The sequence below is a fragment of the Vigna unguiculata genome, chromosome 3, assembly GCF_037176805.1.
Source record: "Vigna unguiculata cultivar grain cowpea cultivar isolate G323 ecotype 2 chromosome 3, ASM3717680v1, whole genome shotgun sequence".
Lineage (NCBI taxonomy): Eukaryota > Viridiplantae > Streptophyta > Magnoliopsida > Fabales > Fabaceae > Vigna > Vigna unguiculata.
In genome coordinates, this window is record NC_140794.1 from 68630984 (window position 1) to 68650864 (window position 19881).

At 29.1% G+C, this 19881-nt stretch overlaps 1 protein-coding gene across 1 annotated transcript; it reads left to right on the plus strand.

Annotated features, from left to right (window-relative positions):
* Positions 1–8811: 8811 nt before the first annotated feature.
* On the plus strand, positions 8812–10348 carry LOC114177257 (UDP-glucosyl transferase 73CC6-like). Its single transcript, XM_028062531.2, has one exon. The coding sequence runs from the start codon at positions 9027–9029 to the stop codon at positions 10197–10199; it is 1173 nt and encodes a 390-aa protein (XP_027918332.2). The 5' UTR covers positions 8812–9026; the 3' UTR covers positions 10200–10348.
* The last annotated feature ends 9533 nt before the right edge of the window (positions 10349–19881 follow it).

Here is a 19881-nt window from a genome sequence, read left to right on the forward strand (position 1 = left end):
TTGTAAATACCCGTGGATACCCGCGAATATGAAAAAAATAGACAGATACCCGCATAACGGATACCCAACAGATATGGGTACGGGTATGGAGCGAATATTTATCCAGCGGGTAGGGTACGGAGGAGCTACTACCCGTACCCTATCCGCCTCGTTGACATCCCTAATCTTAACCATATTAGTTAACCTATGATCACGTGTTTCTTGAAAAAAATCTAATTATACATGTTTCTTGAAAAAATAATGTAGGTAAAATATCAATATGCTATGCCTGATGTTATGAATGAATCAAAATAACATAGAAGTAGATGAAATCTCTATTAGAAATGAAAAAAATAGTTATACATGACAAACTCTTTATTCTAAAATTTTAGGTTAAATATAAAGTTAATATCTTACACAAAGTCGACTCATATTTTATTATTGTTGAATTTTTTTTTATGAATCTTTATCTCGAATCCAAAAGTAATATAACTTTTAAAACTATTGACATTTAAGTGAGTTTAAGGCACATATTGAGTAAAGAAAATTAAGCATACCATACAAGAAAGAAGACTCATAAACTTATTGTTTGAAAGTTTTGGAAAATGTTGTTTAATCTTTATGCGAATTTGACTCAAATCTCATTGTCATAAATCTCTAGACAATTTTTTCTCGAATGACTCATCAGAGGTGTAGAAGCCAATGACACAACTTGGTGACCAACTATCTCAATTGAGTACAAATGTGAAACTTTTTTATATTGAAAATTTTCCTAATAAATTTTAAACAAACATTCCCCTCTTGTGGTAAAACGATGGTATAAGTAAATGTTATTACGAAGGTTGAGTAGGTAATGATAATACTAATGTTACTATGAAGGTTGAATAGACCATGGTAATACTCTCCGCAATATTTTTAATAAGACTTAATTATCATTTTGGTCCCCTAATTTGTTGGGTTGGTTCATTTTGGTCCTTTTATTATTTTTTGGTTCAATTTGGTCCTCTAATTCTTTAAAAGGTTCAATTTGGTCTTTGCCGTTAAGTCAACTTTAACACCGTCTCCGTACATGCCACGTGTCATTTTGTGGAATTTTAATTTTTTTTTTAAATTTTTTTAAAAAAATTAAACTGTCACATGTCATCTTATGGTTGTGACACGTGTCAATTTGAGATTTTTTTATTTAAAAAATGTTCTGCCACGTGGCAGGTCACGTGTGCCATGTGTCAAGCTAACATTGATTGTTTTCAATTTAGTCCCTCTATTTACAATTTTGATTTAATTTAGTCCCCCAATTTTTTAAAATGATTCAATTTTGTCCTCTCTAATTTGATACCAAATTAGTAATTAAGCTTAATTACAACTTATATATACATATTAAAATAATTTTTATTATATTTATATATTAAACTACTCCATCTAACTATTCAAATTATTATTTTTCTTACATGTATAGAAAAATTCAAGTGTAAAAAATTACAAGTGAAAAATATAAGAAATGAAATAACTTGAGTATTGAGGGAGTGATTTGATGTATAAATGGTAAAAAATTATTTTAACATGAATATATAAATTGTAATTAAGCTTAATTATTAATTTGGTCTCAAATTGGAGAGGACAAAATTGAATCACTTTAAAAATTAGGGGACTAAATTGAATCAAAATTGTAAATAGAAGGACTAAATTGAAAACAACCAATGTTAGCTTGACATGTGGCACAATCGTGACCTGCCACATGGCAGTACATTTTTTAAATAAAAAATCTCAAATTGACACGTGTCACAACCATAAGGTGACACGTGGCAGTTTAATTTTTTTTAAAAAAAAATAAAAAAAATAAAAAAAATTTAAAAAAAATTAAAAAAAAATTAAATTCCACCAAATGACACGTGGCATGTACGGAGACGGTGTTAAAGTTGACTTAACGGCAGGGACCAAATTGAACCTTTTAAAGAATTAGAGGACCAAATTGAACTAAAAAATAATAAGGGGACCAAAATGAACCAACCCAACAAATTAGGGGACCAAAATGATAATTAAGCCTTTTTAATAACATCAAAGTTGTATGTTAATAATAAGTAAGCTTACTATTTTTTCATTAAACACCAATTAAATAGAAGGTTTGTTTAAGTTGAATATTTTGGAGTAATTATAGTAATTACATCATGCAAGAGTGTGAAGTAGATGTAGGAGACTTAAATTTACATTGGAGTTGGTAACATCCAAAGTAAATTTCATTTTCTTTCATTACTCTATTCTATCTATCTTGGGTCAAGATTTTCTCTCTTCATCTCCTTTTTCTCTTTGTTCCTAATGGTTTACCAAGATACTTAATATGGTATATGTCGAAAATATTTTATGAACTTTTATATTGAAATGCAAATGTAAATAATGACTTTTAATGTTAAATTGAATATAATGTTATATAGAAATTGATTTTTATAGTGGATTTGGGTTGCACACATGATGTACAAAAGTATAAAATAATGCATAATCCCGATTATTGATGAAGCTATCCTAGAGGGAACAGTAAAGGGACAACTCTCATTAATAAATTGTCATTTGTTACTTTAAATCCTAGGAATCTCTATAGAAGATTCGTTTTCCGTATTTTATAATTTGTGGGTTATAACTATGTAGTTGAGTGTAGAAAAGAAATACATAATCCATGCAAGTGAGAAAGCTATACAAGGATGATATTATGATTCCTATTTTTTTAACTGACATCCTTTACTCTTTGATGTGACTTAGTGTAAATCATTGATTAATGTACCACTATCTTTTTTTTTTAAATAATCAATGGCTCACACTAAGCCACTTCAAAATGTAAAGAATGAGAGTCAAAGTATATTTTTTCAAGTAATTAAGTCCGTGGTTGTGGCAGATATCAGTAAAAAAATGCATTTAATGTGGTTATTTTTAGGGTTTTCAACCATTTTGACTCCATTAACTATGTTATCGACTTACTGTAGTTTTTGAACAAATTTGGGAACTAAACACTTACCTTATAAAACCCAAATTAAGCCTATGTTTGGATCTATATATTTACTGTTAAAGTGGAATGACAATGATGGATTTGTAAGTTGTATAAGCGTTTGTTTTTTAATATTTGATTTGTTTGGACTTGAAATAGTTGATTTACAAGGATAGAGAAGTTGAGAGATCCACACATACAGAAGAGATGTGGGTGGATTTATTATACATGATGAGCAGTGGCGGATCTTGACGAAAATTGTTGGGAAGCCAAAATAATACATAACAAATTTATATATTTAATTATTGTCATTAATAAAATAAAAATAAATACATAATTTAGTATAACAATAACTAAAAAAGAAATCACACATCTAAAATATTGTCAAAAAATAATTCAATAATAACCAAACCACACTTAAAATTCAGTTATAAAAACACAAAGTACAATTTTTTTTTTCTATTTTCATAAAATAAAAAATTAATATACAAGAGGCTGATTAAATAAATGATTAAACTAATATTTTACTATCAAGTGAGATAAGACAAAATTACGTTCTTCTTTATTTCTTCAAGAATGGAAGAAAACCGCTAAAAGATAAGAGCAAAAATAATATATCTTTTTCTCTTTAGAAACAAAAGAAGATAGGTGAGAACAATTTGTGAGTGCAATTTGTGAGAAACTCAAGACATATAATGGAACTACAATTAAAATTCGGTTATAAAAAAAACACACAGTATAATATTTTTTCTTCTATGTTTATAAAATAAAAAATTAATATAATAGAGGCTCATTAAATAAATTACTAAACTAATATTTCACTATCAATTGAGACCAAAGAATTACCTTTTTCTTTTCTCCCATGAGAATGGAAGAGGACAGAGGAAAAATAAGAGCAAAAATAATATATCTTTTTCTCTTCAAAAATAAGAAAAACAGGTGAAAATGAAATATGAGAACAATTTGTGAGAAACTCAAACCATAATAAATAAAAAAATAAAAAAATATCTTGATAAATCTTTTTATTCTTTATTTTTTATTATGTTTAATTTATATTTTACTATTTATTAACATTAATTATTATGTTTATAAAGAAATAAAATATTTGATTTAATTATAATATATTTTTTAATATCTATAATATAAAAAAATTAAACTATATATAATATAAAAAAAAATTAAAACTTTTAGGGGGGCCATGGCCCCTCCCTGCCCTAACAGTGGTCCGCCACTGATGATGAGTGTGTGATTTACATAAAATTCTTTTCTTTTAGGAAAATTATATTTTGACTATCATTTTTTGAATACTATGCTTTATTTTATGACGTTGTTTAGTGTCTCTCATTGAATTTTTCAAATGAAAAGATAAAAGATGAGAATAAAAAAAAAAAATGAGAGTTATAATATCATTGTCCTTACTTTTATTTACTTATAAGGGAGAGAAAGCTTGAATTGATTATTTAAGTGGTAGGAATCATTAATTGATTCTAGAAAGTGATGAAATTTGATAGGTTGTATATTTATGGAATCAATTATGACTGATTCATCTACCTGATGAGATTATTTTATAATAACTATAATAATAAAAATTAATTATTATTATTATAATAAAAATGTTGATAATAATTGTAATAATAATATTCAAATTATTATTTAAAAAATAAAAATAAAATTTATTTCAACAATTTTTTTATTATTTTAATTTCATTTTTTCAATTTTAACTTTTTTTAATTATAAATAACAACTTCAATTCAATTTTAATATAATTTCTACAATTTACATTTAAATTTATATCACCTTTATTCTTAAGGATAAAATGACAATCATCTAATATTATTTATTAAAATATTTTTTAATATATCATATCAATCACATCAAACACAAACTTTCATTTCACTCCATTCAAATCAAACTATTTATTCCTTAAAACAGACAACACCATAATTATCTCTTCATCTCCTCAAATTCATCTACTTACTCTCCCTCAAATTATTTCTCCAATCCTAACACACTCTATATTCTAATAGATGATAAGTCCAATAAATCTAAGTGTTTTAAAAATAGACAATGATATTTTAACTACTAAATTTTGACAACTTTTTCTCACAATATGAGGTGACATCTTTTAAGTGGTTTTGAAATATTAAGAATGACAAAATAAAAAAAATGGAAAACCACTTAGAAAATAACACCTAAAGTTGTAAGAAAAAATTGTCAAATTTTAGTAGTAAAAAAATCATTTTTCTTTAAAAATTCTTCTTACAGAATGGAGGTTTGGAACATCCACAATAATTCTATGTAATTACAAATTATATATTCTACCCACCAAGAGTATGATATAAAGATTATAATAACGACTAAACAATAACAACTTCAACACACTCATGCTCATAGCTATATATGCTTCAAATACATTGTTCTTGAAGCATGAGTGATGAGTGAAGATAAATTAATTAAGTTTCCGGAAACTCAGAAAATAGGTTCTTCCTTAGGAAATTACAAACTTAAATAATCGTTTCAAACCCTAAAATTCTAATAGAATGTCGATTTTGATTAATCGAATCAAAGCCACAACGAATTTCAAATTTGGAGTGGAAGATTGAAACTTTCGATATCAACCGACATCATGAATAGATTGAAAGATGCTATGAGCTCTCGAACAAAAAACTATCGTCATATTGAGTGAATGGAATATTGAAATTTGAAAACAAAGAGAAGAATAGGTTATCGATTAGAGTAGGTGAACCCATAGTGAGATGGAGCTAACACGAACAACAATGAGAGGTGAAACCAACGGTGAAGAGTAATATGACAATAAGAAGAAGATGATGCGTGAGAGAGAGATGAACAAAACACGTTCTACATTTAATTCAACACTCATGCGATGAAAAGAAGATAAACAAAAGGTTGGTCAACATGTTCTATTTACTAGTTAAGTGCATTTCATTTGCTACAAATTAATGAATCTATATAAATATTCATAAATAATTATTTAAAACTTAATAATTAAATACAAAAAGCAAACTATTTATGGAAACTTTTTTCATAAATATTACTAAAATTTTTTCATAAATATTACTACCGTTTATGTATAAAATTAATAATTAATTTTTTATTTAATGATTTCAATATCAAATACTAACATTCTTTTTATCACATTACTTTTTTTTAATTAATATTTCTTATAAATATTAAATAACAAATAACTATCTATTTGTATTATTATTATTTTTTAAATAGCTATCTTATTAGTGATAGATGTATGTTCTAACTAAGTTGCAACTATTTTACTATGAATTAGCTACAATTTCATTCTTTCGCAGTTTTCTCACAAATTAGAGAGGAATTAGTGAAAAAAAAGTGTAGCTAATTTCTCAAGCAAAATGGAAAATTTCTTGTAGTGTTATTTATACAATTATAGTGACAAAATTACGATTGGTAATGAGTTAGAAAATAAAAAATAATTATATAAAATATATCAAAACAATATTTCATATGAAAAAATAAACAAAAAAATATTAAAAAATTATCAAATGTGTCTTTGAAAAAATTTGAGAGACTAATGTATAATGAAGGGTATCATAAGATGAAAAATATCTTAGAGAGTTAAGAAAATTTTTCAAAAGTCAACGATTGAGAAATAACGAAAATTATTTTATTGAAATAAAAAAATTCTTAAAATATGAAACAAAAATTAATAATAATAGAGCAAGGAAGATAAATTTTTTATATTACCTAGTAAATGAAAGTTTTATATTATCAAACACTTAAATTGAGATCGTTAAACATGCTCACCTGAAAGGAAAATATATAATATATAAAAGTATTAAAAAAAATAAATATATTCAAATGTGAGACATAAAAAATATTTAATTGACATATATCATTTAAACATAATTGTATAAGAGTTATGATAAAATAAAAAATATATTAGAAATGGGAATAAATGTGATGACAAACTAAATAATAAGAAAAAAATTAAGAAAAAGTGTGTAGTTATATAAGATTACTTAATTAGATATGAATATTTTAGGTTAAATCATTTCAGAGGTCCCCATTTTTGTAGCGAAATTTCAAGTACATCCCTCATTTTCATTTCACTCAATTGAGTCCCTATTTTTTAAAATTCGTTGCAATCATTACCTTTTCGTTAGTTGTACACAATAACGGTGTTAATTATGTGTCACGTGTCAGCACATGTTTTTTTTTTTAATTTTTAATTTTTTATAATTAAAAAAAATAAAAATAAAATTGTTACGTATCAATCTGACATTGTTCCACGTGGCAGAGACAATGTGATGTGGTAGTGACAGTACCACGTGTCACTATTGTATGTGAAAAGTCTCAATGTAGTCTATGTATTTGTTATTTTGTCTCAATTTGGTCCCAATTTTTTTTAAATTGAATCAATTTCATCTCTATATCAAATTTAATTTTTATATAAATTTTACAATGATATTTTTATTATATTTGATATTTTTAACAAAATTGAGTTTATTTAATTGTATATTTTGCACTGATATTTATTTAATGTTAGAGTTGCTTTAAAAATGAAAACTTTATAAATTCAAATATAAAATTTTAAATATAAATTCTAACATTTGTCTATAAATTATTGATATATAAATATTTGAAACAATATTTAAATAAAGTTCAATGCAAAATATACATTTAAATAAACTTAATTTTGTTAAAAATATCAATTATAATAAAAATACCATTGTAAAATTTATATTAAAATTAAATTTGATATAGGGATGAAATTGATTTAGTTTTAAAAAAATTAGGACCAAATTGAGACAAAATAACAAATATAAAGACTACATTGAGACTTTTTACATCTAATAGTGACACGTGACACCGCCACTGCCACATCACATTGTCTCTGCCACGTGACACAATGTCAGATTGACAAGTGGAAATTTTAATTTTAAAAAAATAAAAAAAACCACGTGTTGACACGTGACACATAATTAATACCGTTACTGCATAGTTAACGAAAAGGAACTGATTGCAACCAATTTTCAAAAATAGAGACTCAATTGAGTCAAATCAAAATGGGGAGACCTACTTGAGATCTCGCTACAAGAATGAAGATCTCTGAAATAATTTAACCAATATTTTAAGGGTCTTGCTAACTAGTGTCCTAAGGATAATTAATATACATTAGATTCTACAAAAGTACATAGATAAATGTGGTATTAAATAAAATCTGATCTAATAACAATTAATGCACCTTTATTTTATTTAAAGAACAAAAGTACCCATAAATATTATACAAATGTGTTTAATGTTTTTTTAACGTTCACAAATAAAATTTAAAAACTAATTAAATAATAAAATAATTATATTTTAATGTTGCTAAAAATTAAATATAATTAAACATAAGAAATTTTAAATTAACAGAAAAACAAACAAAAAGAATAGTGTTAAACATTGAAAAATTTTACAAAAAAAAAAACAACCTAAGAAAGTTTAAAGTAACATAAAAACCAACAAAAAAAGTAGTGTTTGAACATTTAAAATTTTTACAAAAAAAATAAATTAAAGTGTTAATTTGATATTTAATTGATTTTTCTTTTTTTTCTTTTTATTAAAGATTTTAAAAATTCTAAAGTCTTTATTTTATATCATAAAATTATTGTCTAAAAATCTAAAAAAATATTTTTATCTTTATAAAATTTATTATGTTCATTTATATTATTTTAATTACTATACTTAATTATTTTGACACTTAATTATTTCAGCTTTCTAAGTAGAAATATGGATATCATGATAGAAGAAGGGAACATGACAAATATTTACATTTGCCTTCGTGTTGTAAAAGTAAAAAGGTTTTCAAACTCATATTCATATAATTATACTCCATCAATCTGAAATTTTCTCATCAAAATTCAACAACTTCGCACAATATCCAACGGACTGACTTTATTAGGCATTTATATCCTACATGTGGCCTGCTGTGCATTCGCATTTACATTATGAAGATTACAAATGTTGGCTGTTGTTTGTTTTTTCTTTGGACCACTCTTACGGGAAAAGATTCTCCGGCGGTGATAGTGAGAGTATAAAATGGTAGAGATATCGGAGGAAGACATACAATTGAATGTCATGGAGAAAACGATGCCACTCAAACTCTACTTCATTCATTTCCTAGCAGCAGGTCACATGATCCCTCTATGCGACATAGCCACCCTCTTCGCCTCTCGTGGCCACCATGTCACCATCATCACCACCCCTTTCAACGCCCTAACTCTCCGCAAATCCCTCCCCTCCCACCCCTTCCTCCGCCTCCACACAGTTCAATTTCCCTCCCTAGAGGTCGCTCTCCCCGACGGCATCGAAAACATCTCCTCCGTCACCGACGCTGACCAGCTCGCCAATGTCTTCCACGCCACCACCACGCTCCAAACCCCCATCCAGAACTTCGTGGAGGAGAACCCACCTGATTGCATCGTCGCGGACTTTCTATTCCCCTGGGTCGATGACTTGGCCAAAAACCTTAAAATCCCTAGACTTGCCTTCAACGGCTTCTCCCTCTTCACCATCTGCGTCCTACACTCCTCCCACTATTCCAATTCTCTTCTCCCTCACCCCATAACCCTCAACGCATCACCACCGAAGAAGTTGACCCAATTCCTTCATAAGATGCTGGAGACGGAGCTCAGAAGCTACGGCCTAATCGTGAACAACTTCGCGGAGCTCGACGGAGAAGAATACATCCGCTACTATGAGAAAACGACGGGGCACAAGGCTTGGCATCTTGGGCCGGTCTCTCTCATATCGAGAACCCCTGAAGAGAAAGCAGAGAGGGGCATGAAGAGCGTGGTGAGTATGCATGAGTGCGTGAGTTGGCTTGACTCCAAGGCAGAAAACTCGGTGGTATACATATGTTTTGGGAGCCTTTGCCATTTCCCGGATAAACAGCTTTATGAGATTGCATGCGGGATTGAAGCGTCGGGTCATGGGTTCATATGGGTGGTGCCGGAGAAGAAGGGGAAGGAGAAGGAGAGGCAGGAGGAGAAGGAGAAGTGGATGCCGGAGGGGTTTGAAGAGAGGAATGCAGAGAAGGGGATGGTTATCAGGGGGTGGGCCCCACAGTTGGTCATCCTGAACCACCGTGCCATTGGAGCATTCTTGAGTCACTGCGGGTGGAATTCCATCGTGGAGGCGGTGAGTGGTGGCGTCCGGATGATTACGTATTGTCCGAACCCTTTCCGTTTTGATAGAGAATCTTCGTATTGATTGGGTATAGGTATGGATATGAGTATGAAAAATTTCCAATTTTGTCAATTGAGTATGGAGATATGAATGGGGATATACATATTCCTGCCATAATATCGGTCCCGTCATATCTCCATCATCATTTAAATTATTAAAATATTCATAATTAATTAAGTAACCTTATATATATATATATATATATATATATATATATATATATATATATATATATATTTTCTTTTAATTATTTTGTTTGTTATGAAACTCATTCGCATCTCAAATATATTTTTTATCTTATGATAACCTTTATGTAATTATGTTAGAATTAGAATTATGTATGTCAATTAAAAAAAAATTCTAACATTTGAATATTTCTATTATCTTTAATAATTTTATTTATTGTATATTTTTCTTTCACATAAGAATGTTTAATACTCTTAATTTAAGTATTTAATAACATAAACTTTCCTTTACTAGGTAATATACAAAAAATTTAATAAATATTTTGGTTCTCATAAAATTTTATTTGGTATTCTAATCTAAAATGTAAACAATTATAATTTATTTCAAAGTATTTGATATCGAAGAAGCAATCATTCTCCTAATATTGAATATTCGATGATATTATGTATCATTTACCATAATTTATTATTTTATCAAAATTAATTCAAATTAATATTAAAGAAGTAAGAAAACAGGTATGAGTATGGGTACAAGATTATATTCGTTACCTGGTGGGGATTGAGATGAAGATAAGACAAAAGTTTGAAACCAATTAAGTTTTAATACGGGAATGAGAATAAATTCATTTTATGAAAATGGGTATAGAATAGCGAAATTCGTTTCCGTCCCTTATGTTATTATCATATATCACCGCATGTCATAATATTAATATTAACATTTTCTGGACAATATAAATAAATAAATAAATATGAATATTTCGACGAATTCAATGATTTTTAAATAATTTGTTAAATTATTTAAAATCTACATTTTGGGATATCTTATCAATTTTACATTTTCGAGAAATGTTCCGGTGGATTTCAGATCTACATAAAATTTACTAGAAATACTTTCTGCATTTTCCTATCAGCATTAAATCTTCATGGAAATTTTCAAAGTAATTTAATTGCAGAATTTTCTAACAACATTTTAATTAAGTTGATACTGGATATCATTAACTTTGATATATCCTAACATATCTTTCACTGCTAACATATTTATAAAATATGAAGAAAGAAAGTAAAACATAATCTGCTAACAATGAATGGAAACTTCAAATTAAAAAATCCAACACATTACAAGCAAAATTTATAGAAGTAAATAAATATTAATCATGCATGTTGATACTGGATATCTTAAACTTTGATATATCCTAACATATCTTTTAAATCACTGCTAACATATTTAGAAAATATGAATAAAAAAAAAGAGCAAAACATAATCTGCTAACAGTGAATGGAAAACTTAACATTAAAAATCCAAGACAATACAAGCAAAAATTAGAAGAAAATAAACATTAATCATGCATGCACATCATATATCTTAACCATATTAATTAACCTATGATCACGTGTTTCTTAAAAAAAAATCTAATTATACATGTTTCTTGAAAAAATAATGTAGGTAAAATATCAAAATGCTATGCCTGATGTTATGAATGAATCAAAATAACATAAAAGTAGATGAAATTTCTATTAGAAATGAAAAAAATAGTTATACATGGCAAACTCAGTATTCTAAAATTTTAGATTAAAATAAAGTTAATATGAAGTCGACTCATATTTTTTTATTATTGAATTTTTTATGAATCTTTATCTCGAATTCAAAAGTAATATAACTTTAAAATTATTGAATTCTAAGTGAGTTTAAGGCACACATTGAGTAAAGAAAATTAAGCATACCATACAAGAAAGAAGACTCAAACTTATTGTCTCAAAGTTTTGGAAAATGTTGTTTAATCTTTATCCGAATTTGACTCAAATCTCATTGTCATAAATTTCTAGACATTTTTTTTCTCGAAAGACTCATCAGTAGAGCTGTCAAAACGGGTCACCTGACCCAACCCGGCTCAGTCCACGACGGGTTGGTCACTTAGTGGGTCAACCCAACCTGTCTCACTTATTAGCGAACCAACAAAATTAGAACCCGACCCGACCCACCACGGGTTGGCGGGTTAAATGGGTTGGCTCAATGACTCACTTAATTAAAAAAAATATACAATTATTTTTCTTCAATCCCAATAAAACTAAATTATAATTCCGATTAAAATCTAAATAAACTTCAATACAATCCAAATAAAATCTCAAATTATGTTAAACTCTAAATACAAACCAAAATTACAAAAACATAAATTACTATCTAATATCAAATCATTCTTGTCACTTATCAAACTATAGTATTAGAGTCTTCAATGGATAAATCCACAACATTTTCATCTCTTGAAGCATCTTCTTTATCCCCATCTACAATAAAACAAGAAAAAAATAATGTTAACTAATAATATTAAAAGATTAAGTATTAAATAATTATATTAATTTTACCGCACTAACAAAAATGTTACCTGTTAGTTCAAAACCATGCAACTAATTAATTTTGTGTTAAAATGAGTGTCTCAACATTCTCTGAAAGAATGGAAGAACGATATTAGGTTAGCACACGAGAACCAAGACTAAAAGCAGACTCACTAGCAACGGTAGTGATTGGAATGCTAAGCACATCACAAGCCATCTTAGACAAGTTTGGATAACGATCTCGACGATCCCTCCAATAGCTCAATACATCCAACTTATCAAAAAAATTTGGATCAAGATTCCCTTCATCTAAATAAATATCCAATTCAGACTTTCCAGTGTCATTAACATGTTGGCTCAAATAATCAACATATTCCTAAGACAATATGAAAAATATTTAATATGTCATTCATAAGTAAGAAATAAAGCACATTGTGTTTAAGGAGAAATTTGAGAATTAAAAACTCAAATCAAATGCATCCATCACTTGCTCATCACGTCCAACAATCAAATGTTAAACAAATTCAACTATCATATTTACGCATTGCGAGTTTCACCCTCTCTTTGTGTTCATAAATTTTTTTGAAATATTAGACACAACTATATTCCTACTTGGAACTCTTACTTCTGGATTTAGATATACAAACAATTCTTTAATCCACTTATATTCAACAAAATTATATGGAAGCCCATGTTGAATAATAGCCATTGAAATAAGGTCATCTACAACTTTTTGGTCAATTTCCCTAGATCTTAATTTTCCAGTATGATCAATTATCATTCTTCCCACGTCATTGTTTATTAATTTCTTTAGGACCGTACACTTCAACAAATGACGTAACATTGTTGAGGTTCCTATATTTGAACCACCAGAAACATACTCTGTATCATTACATTTTGCCTTTTCTTTACCTTCTTTTATACCAATTTTTGTAAAACGATCCCAAACCTTAGAAATAGTTCCCTTAGGTCTCTTACTTTCTCTACCGAAATTTGTACCCTCATCATCAATCTCTTCTACGATTGGTGGCAAAGAATCATTCAAATTATCATTAACACGTTGATCATCTACTGTTTCAGAATTCATTTTGTTCTGTAATCACCACAAACATTAACTATATAAACAAACAACCAAAAATGTCAAGTAGCATAACTTTAAAACAAAATAAAATATGAAGTGAAAGTGAAGGAAAAAGATAAGAAATAGAAATTAGAACCGTGAAAATGATGAACAATCAAATAATGTGAAGTCCGAAAACAGCAGATTCAAGACGATAACAACAAACTAAAAAATACAATAATGAATTAAAGAGAATAACAATTTAGATTTGAGTTTTATTTTTTTAATACTACATATAATATATATATATATATATATATATAATATATATATATATAATATATATATATATATATATATAATATATATAATGTGACATCCCATTTTTAATAGATTAATCTACGAAATAAAGCATCACAAAATTTTGATAACGAGAACCCATCAGATAAACATGAAACGCATGAAAGGTAACTATTACAGTCATCCCAAAAGTACTTCAAAAGGAAGAATAACTAGGCATGAAACCATGCCACAACCAAAGGAAGACTAACAGAATTCAACAGTTTCGCCAAAGGGAGTTGCCACCGGGCAACCATTACAAAAGGCCCTATGGCCATGAATCTGCCCCTAAGGTCATCACGACAGAAAACTAGATCGCACCGCTGCGTTCCCCGGATCCATCTCGAGCATCCCTCTCATCTGCTCCCACCAGAAGGTGATCATCGCAAAAGAGAAAACATAACAGGACATAAACAGAAATGCAAGGGTAAGCTAGTGTAACTTGAAACTTATCATATTGTAAAAGAATAAGTGCATAAACATTCACAGGCATACAACACAGAGACATATAAGTCATGTTATGGCAAACAAGCAAGACACTATGACTCAATTATCCGGATACATATACTAAGATCGGATTCACTGGACGCTTGCACTTGTGGTGGCCTCTACTGCTCTGCAGAGCCATTGCCAATGGGTTTCACCCTACCACACACAAGGTTAGCCTTTAAGCGTCTAAGGCCATTATCCTGCCAAAGACTAGGGCCTCCCGCTACTCTCACCACTTGGGTCAATTTGCTCTACTTGAGACTCACTGACCCCTCAGAGTTTCGGGATGCGGTCCTTACTTGAATCCTTATCTTAATATATACACTACACGCCACCATAAAGTCTCCCCCACGAGACTCATGGAATTACGCCTATTTCACACCAATCTCATGTTTCATATCACATAACCACCACTTGTTACCTCAACATTAATTTCTTATGCTCATTATCAACCATCCAAACACAACTTCATGCATTACTCATGCTATCATATAGATTTTTGTGCATACAACTCATACAACTCATGGAATCACACCATAATCTTGCATGTTCGAGATAAATAGCCATACACTAATCCAAACATTCAAACATACTCGTGCACATTATATTTAGAAAGAATAATTTAAACGGTACATGCAACAAATCACTCAAACAGCCAAGGAAACATAGCACCCTCTCGCGAACTCGCTCAGGCGAGACGCTGGCCTTCACTGACACAGCGGACTCTCGCCCAGGCGAGACGCGCTACAGTGGAGGCTTCACGACTTCTCGCTCAGGCGAGGCCTTCTCGCCTGAGCGAGACTATACGTCGCTCAAAACGGGAATGGGTCGCCTAGGCGAGTTCTCGTGGCAGTGAGCACTCTGATACTCTCGCTTAGGCGAGACGAGCTCGCTTGGGCGAGAATAACAGATCTCACTACTGTCAGCACACAAGCAGCGGCGAGAATGGCTAAGATCATCGCCCAAGTACACATGCAACTCAATTTCATTCAACAAAAGCACACTATGCACGCATATAAACATAAAAACGACCAAAAACAGCCAATAATAATTTAAGACCGATGAATCTAGCTTCCCTTACCTTCGTTTGAGCACCAAAAACAACCAGACCCTAACTATGTAGCACAACAGCTCCAAGAACTATGACAGTGAGCTGAAACTGGAAAAAGGGGAGAGTTTTGCTAGCTCAAAGACGTGAGGATGGAGAGCCCTAGCAGAGAACTTGGCTTGAGATGAAGAGAGGGAACAGAAGCTTGTTTTTGAAAATGGAACAGAGATGAAGGGGTTAGGGGCTGGCATGGTTATTGGGTCCCCTTGTTGGGCCGACCTTAGGCCCACGAAGACTAGGTCCCAAAACTCAACTGAAAAGGAAAAAGGGGCTTATATATAATATAGTATATACATATAAAATATATATATATATATATATATATATGTAATATAATATAATATATACATATAATATATATATATATATATAATATATATATATATATATATATATATATATATATATATATATTATTTTAATATTTAAAATTTATTGGCACCAACCCGACTCATTACGGATTCAACCCGAATGAGCCGGGTTCTTAACGGGTTGGGTTCAATTTTAACCCATACTAAAATTTGTAAATTTTTTTCAACTCAACCCGACTCGAACCCGTGATGAGTTGGGTTGGTTCACAGGTTATAACCCATTTTAACGGCTCTACTCATCAGAGGTGTAGAAGCCAATGACGCAACTTGGTGACCAACTATCTCAATTGAGTACAAATGTGAAACTTTTTTATATTGAAAATTTCCCTAATAAATTTCAAATAAATATACCCCTCTTGTGGTAAAACGATGGTATAAGTAAATGTTATTACGAAGGTTGAGTAGGTAATGATAATACTAATGTTACTATGAAGGTTGAATAGACCATGGTAATATTCTCCACAATATTTTTAATAACATCAAAGTTGTATGTTAATAATAAGTAAGCCTACTCAATTTTTCATTAAACACCAGTTAAATAGAAGGTTTGTTTAAGTTGAATATTTTGGAGTAATTACACTAATTACATCATGTAAGAGTGTGAAGTAGATGTAGGAGACTTAAATTTACATTGGAGTTGGTAAGATCCAAAGTAAATTTCATTTTCTTTCATTACTCTTCTCTCTATATCTTGGGGTCAAGATTTTTCTCTCTTCATCTCCTTTCTCTCTTTGTTCCTATGGCTTACAAAGATACTTAATATGGTATATACAATGTTATATAATTTTCATAATGGATTTGAGTTGCACACATGATGTACAAAAGTATAAAATAATGCATAATCCCGATTATTGGTGAAGCTATCCTAGAGGGAACAGTAAAGCGATAACTGTCATTAATAAATTGTCATTTGTTACTTTAAATCCTAGGAATCTCTATAGAAGATTCATTTTCCGTATTTTATAATTTGTGGGTTATAACTACGTAGTTGATTGTAGAAAAGAAATACACAATCCATGCAAGAGAGAAATCTATACGACAATGATATTATGATTTCTATTTTTTTACTCGCATTCTTTATTCCTTGACGTGGCTTAGTGTGGGTCATTGATTAATGTATCACTATCTTTTTCTTTGAAAGAATCAATGATCCACACTAAGCCACGTCAGAAAATAATAAATGAGAGTCAAAGTATAATTTCTCAAGTTATTAAAACAGTGGTCGCGGCACATATCAGGACAAAAAAGGCATTTTATGTTATTTTTAGGGTTTTCAACCATTTTAACTCCATTAACTAATAGGTTACCCATAGTTTTTTAACAAATTTGGGAACTAAAATCCAAATTAAGCCTATGTTTGGATTTATATATTTACTGTTAAAGTGGAATGATAATGATAGATTTGTAAGTTGTATATGCATTTGTTTTTTAATATTTGATTTGTATGGATTTGAAAGAGGTTATTTACATGGATAGAGAAGTTGAGAGATCCGCACATGTAGATAGATGTGGGTGGATTTATTATACATGATGAGTGTGTAATTTACATAAAAATCTTTGCTTTTAGGATAATTATATTTTAACTCTTATTTTTTTGATTTCCATCATTTATTTCCTAACGTGGTTTAACGTGAGTCATTGAACTTTTCAAAAAAAAAAAAGATAAAGAATGAGAGTTAAAAAAATGGGAGTCATAATATCATTGTCCTTACTTTTATTTACTTGTAAGGAAAGAAAATCACTTATGTGGAAAGGAGAATGCTAACGAGTGCCCTAGGGGCACTGGTTAAGGAATCATTAATGTGCATTGGTACTATAATTTTTACATTAAAAACTGAAATAATTAAATACATTAATTAAAATAGTATAAATGCATATTACATTTTTTTTAAAGACAAAAATATCCTTTTAATTTTTAGAGAATATGTTTTTGATACAATTAGGACTTTGGAATTTTTAAAGTCTCTACTCAAAATTGATACTTTAATTGTTTTTTTTTATAATTTTAGATGTTCAAACTTTTTTATGTTTAATTATATTTAAACATTAAAATACATTTATTTTATTAATAAATATTAAATACATATGTACATCACTTATGGATATTTTTGTCCTTTAATTAAAATAAAATTGCATTAATAGTTGTTAGGTCAGATTTTAATTAATATCACACTTAACTATGTACTTTTGTAAAATTTCGTGTATATTAACTATCCTTAACCAGTGTCCTTAGGGCACTGGTTAGCAAGACCCATGTGGAAAAGCTTAAATTGATTATTTAGGTGGTAGGAAGCATTAAATTGATTCTAGAAAGTGATGAAATTTGATAGGTTGTATATTTATGAAATCAATTATGACCGATGCATCTACATGATGAGATTATTTTATAATAACTCTGATAAATTATTATTATTATTATTATTATTATTATTAAAATATTGAATTGTAATAATAATATTCAAATTATTATTTAAAAAACATAATTAAAATTTATTTCAACAAATTTCATTTTTTTCAATTTTAACTTTTTTTATTATAAATAACAATTTCAATTAAATTTTAATATAATTTCTACAATTTACATTTAAATTTTTATCATTTTTATTCTTAAGGATAAAATGGTAATCATCTAATATTATTTTTTTTAAGACATTTTTTTAATATATCATATCAATCACATCATTTACAAACTTTTATTTTATCTCCATTTAAATCAAATTATTTATTCCTTAAAACAGACAACACCATAATTCTCTCTTCATTTTCTCAAATTCATCTACTTACTATCTCTCAAATCTTCTCTCCCATCCAAACACATTCTAAATCCTAATAGATGATAAGTCCAATAAATCTAAATGTTTTAAAAATCCCTGGTACACATTGCAAGTTTGGAACATCCACATTAATTACCGAGGATTTACAAAAACCTCAAGACATAAAATTCTATGTAATTACAAATTATATATTCTACCCACCACGAGTATGATATAAAGATTATAATAATGTGTTAGGATTAAGGAGGGGGTTTCACTGGGGAGATACAACACTAATGAGACCTGAGCCCAATCACATAAGACACTGACACCACTCTCAACCCAACACCTTAAGGCAATGGGTTTATGGGTCTTTATTCTTATATAGTGCTTCACCTTTTTCTCATTTCTAACCAATGTAGGACTTAGAATCACACTTGGATTCCTAACATAATGACTAAACAATAACAGCTTCAAAACACTCATGCTCATAGCTATATATGCTTCAAATACATTGTTCTTGAAGCATGAGTGAAGATAAATTAATATCTCACTAAAATTTTTAAGTTTTTTATTTTTATTTTTTTCTGTAAGAACACCCAAATATCATGTAACTCTTCTAAATAAAATCCTTAGTCTTCACTGACCAAATTTAAGCAAAAACATTATGAGAATGGAGCTGGATAAGCGCATTCAATTTTTAATGTTTTTATGTAAATTTAATTAAGGGCTCCTTTAACAAATAATACTATGATATCTGTTGTTGAGTGCTTTTATTTGCAAGAAAAAAATATATAGTTATATAACCAACGTGAATAGGGATGTCAATGGGGCGGGTAAGATACGGGTAGTAGCTCCTTCATACCCTACCCGCTGGATAAATAGCTGCCCCGTATCTATATCTATATCCGTCATGTATCTATTATGCGAGTACCTGTCTATTTTTTTTTATATCCGCGAATATCCACGGGTTCCCGCAGGTATTTACAAAATTATTTAAAAAACATATATTTAATCATAAATTCAAATAAAATAAAATAAAATACATCACTGTCATAAATTTTAAATAA

Coding starts and splice junctions, on each gene's coding strand:
- LOC114177257 (XM_028062531.2), top strand. CDS start 9,027: ATGGTAGAGATATCGGAGGAAGACATACAATTGAATGTCATGGAGAAA.